The sequence below is a fragment of the Chaetura pelagica genome, unplaced genomic scaffold, assembly GCF_000747805.2.
Source record: "Chaetura pelagica isolate M959 unplaced genomic scaffold, ChaPel_1.0 scaffold302, whole genome shotgun sequence".
NCBI lineage: Eukaryota > Metazoa > Chordata > Aves > Apodiformes > Apodidae > Chaetura > Chaetura pelagica.
Window position 1 is genome coordinate 1043334 of NW_009952561.1, and position 292 is coordinate 1043625.

The 292-nt window shown below is 66.4% G+C and overlaps 1 protein-coding gene across 1 annotated transcript in view; it reads left to right on the forward strand.

Annotated features, from left to right (window-relative positions):
• Positions 1-292, forward strand: part of ZNF703 (zinc finger protein 703) — a 4018-nt gene that overhangs the window by 3204 nt on the left and 522 nt on the right. Inside the window, exon 3 of the mRNA XM_009993248.1 lies at positions 6-254. Coding sequence (XP_009991550.1) covers positions 6-254 — 249 coding nt within the window. The remainder of the gene's footprint in view (positions 1-5; positions 255-292) is intronic.

Genomic DNA, 292 nt, shown 5'->3' on the forward strand with positions numbered 1-292 from the left:
TCCAGCTGCGTGCACGACGCGGGCAGCCTGAAGAGCGGATACCCCCTGGTGTACCCCACGCACCCCCTGCACTCGGTGCACACCACGCTCTCTTCCAGCGGCACCCCCAGCCTGCCGGGTCACCCCCTCTACACCTACGGCTTCATGCTGCAGAACGACCCCCTGCCCCACATATGCAACTGGGTGTCTGCCAGCGGACCCTGCGACAAGAGGTTTGCCACCTCGGAGGAGCTGCTCACCCACCTACGGACCCACACGGCCCTGCCGGGGGCGGAAAAACTCTTGGCGGGTT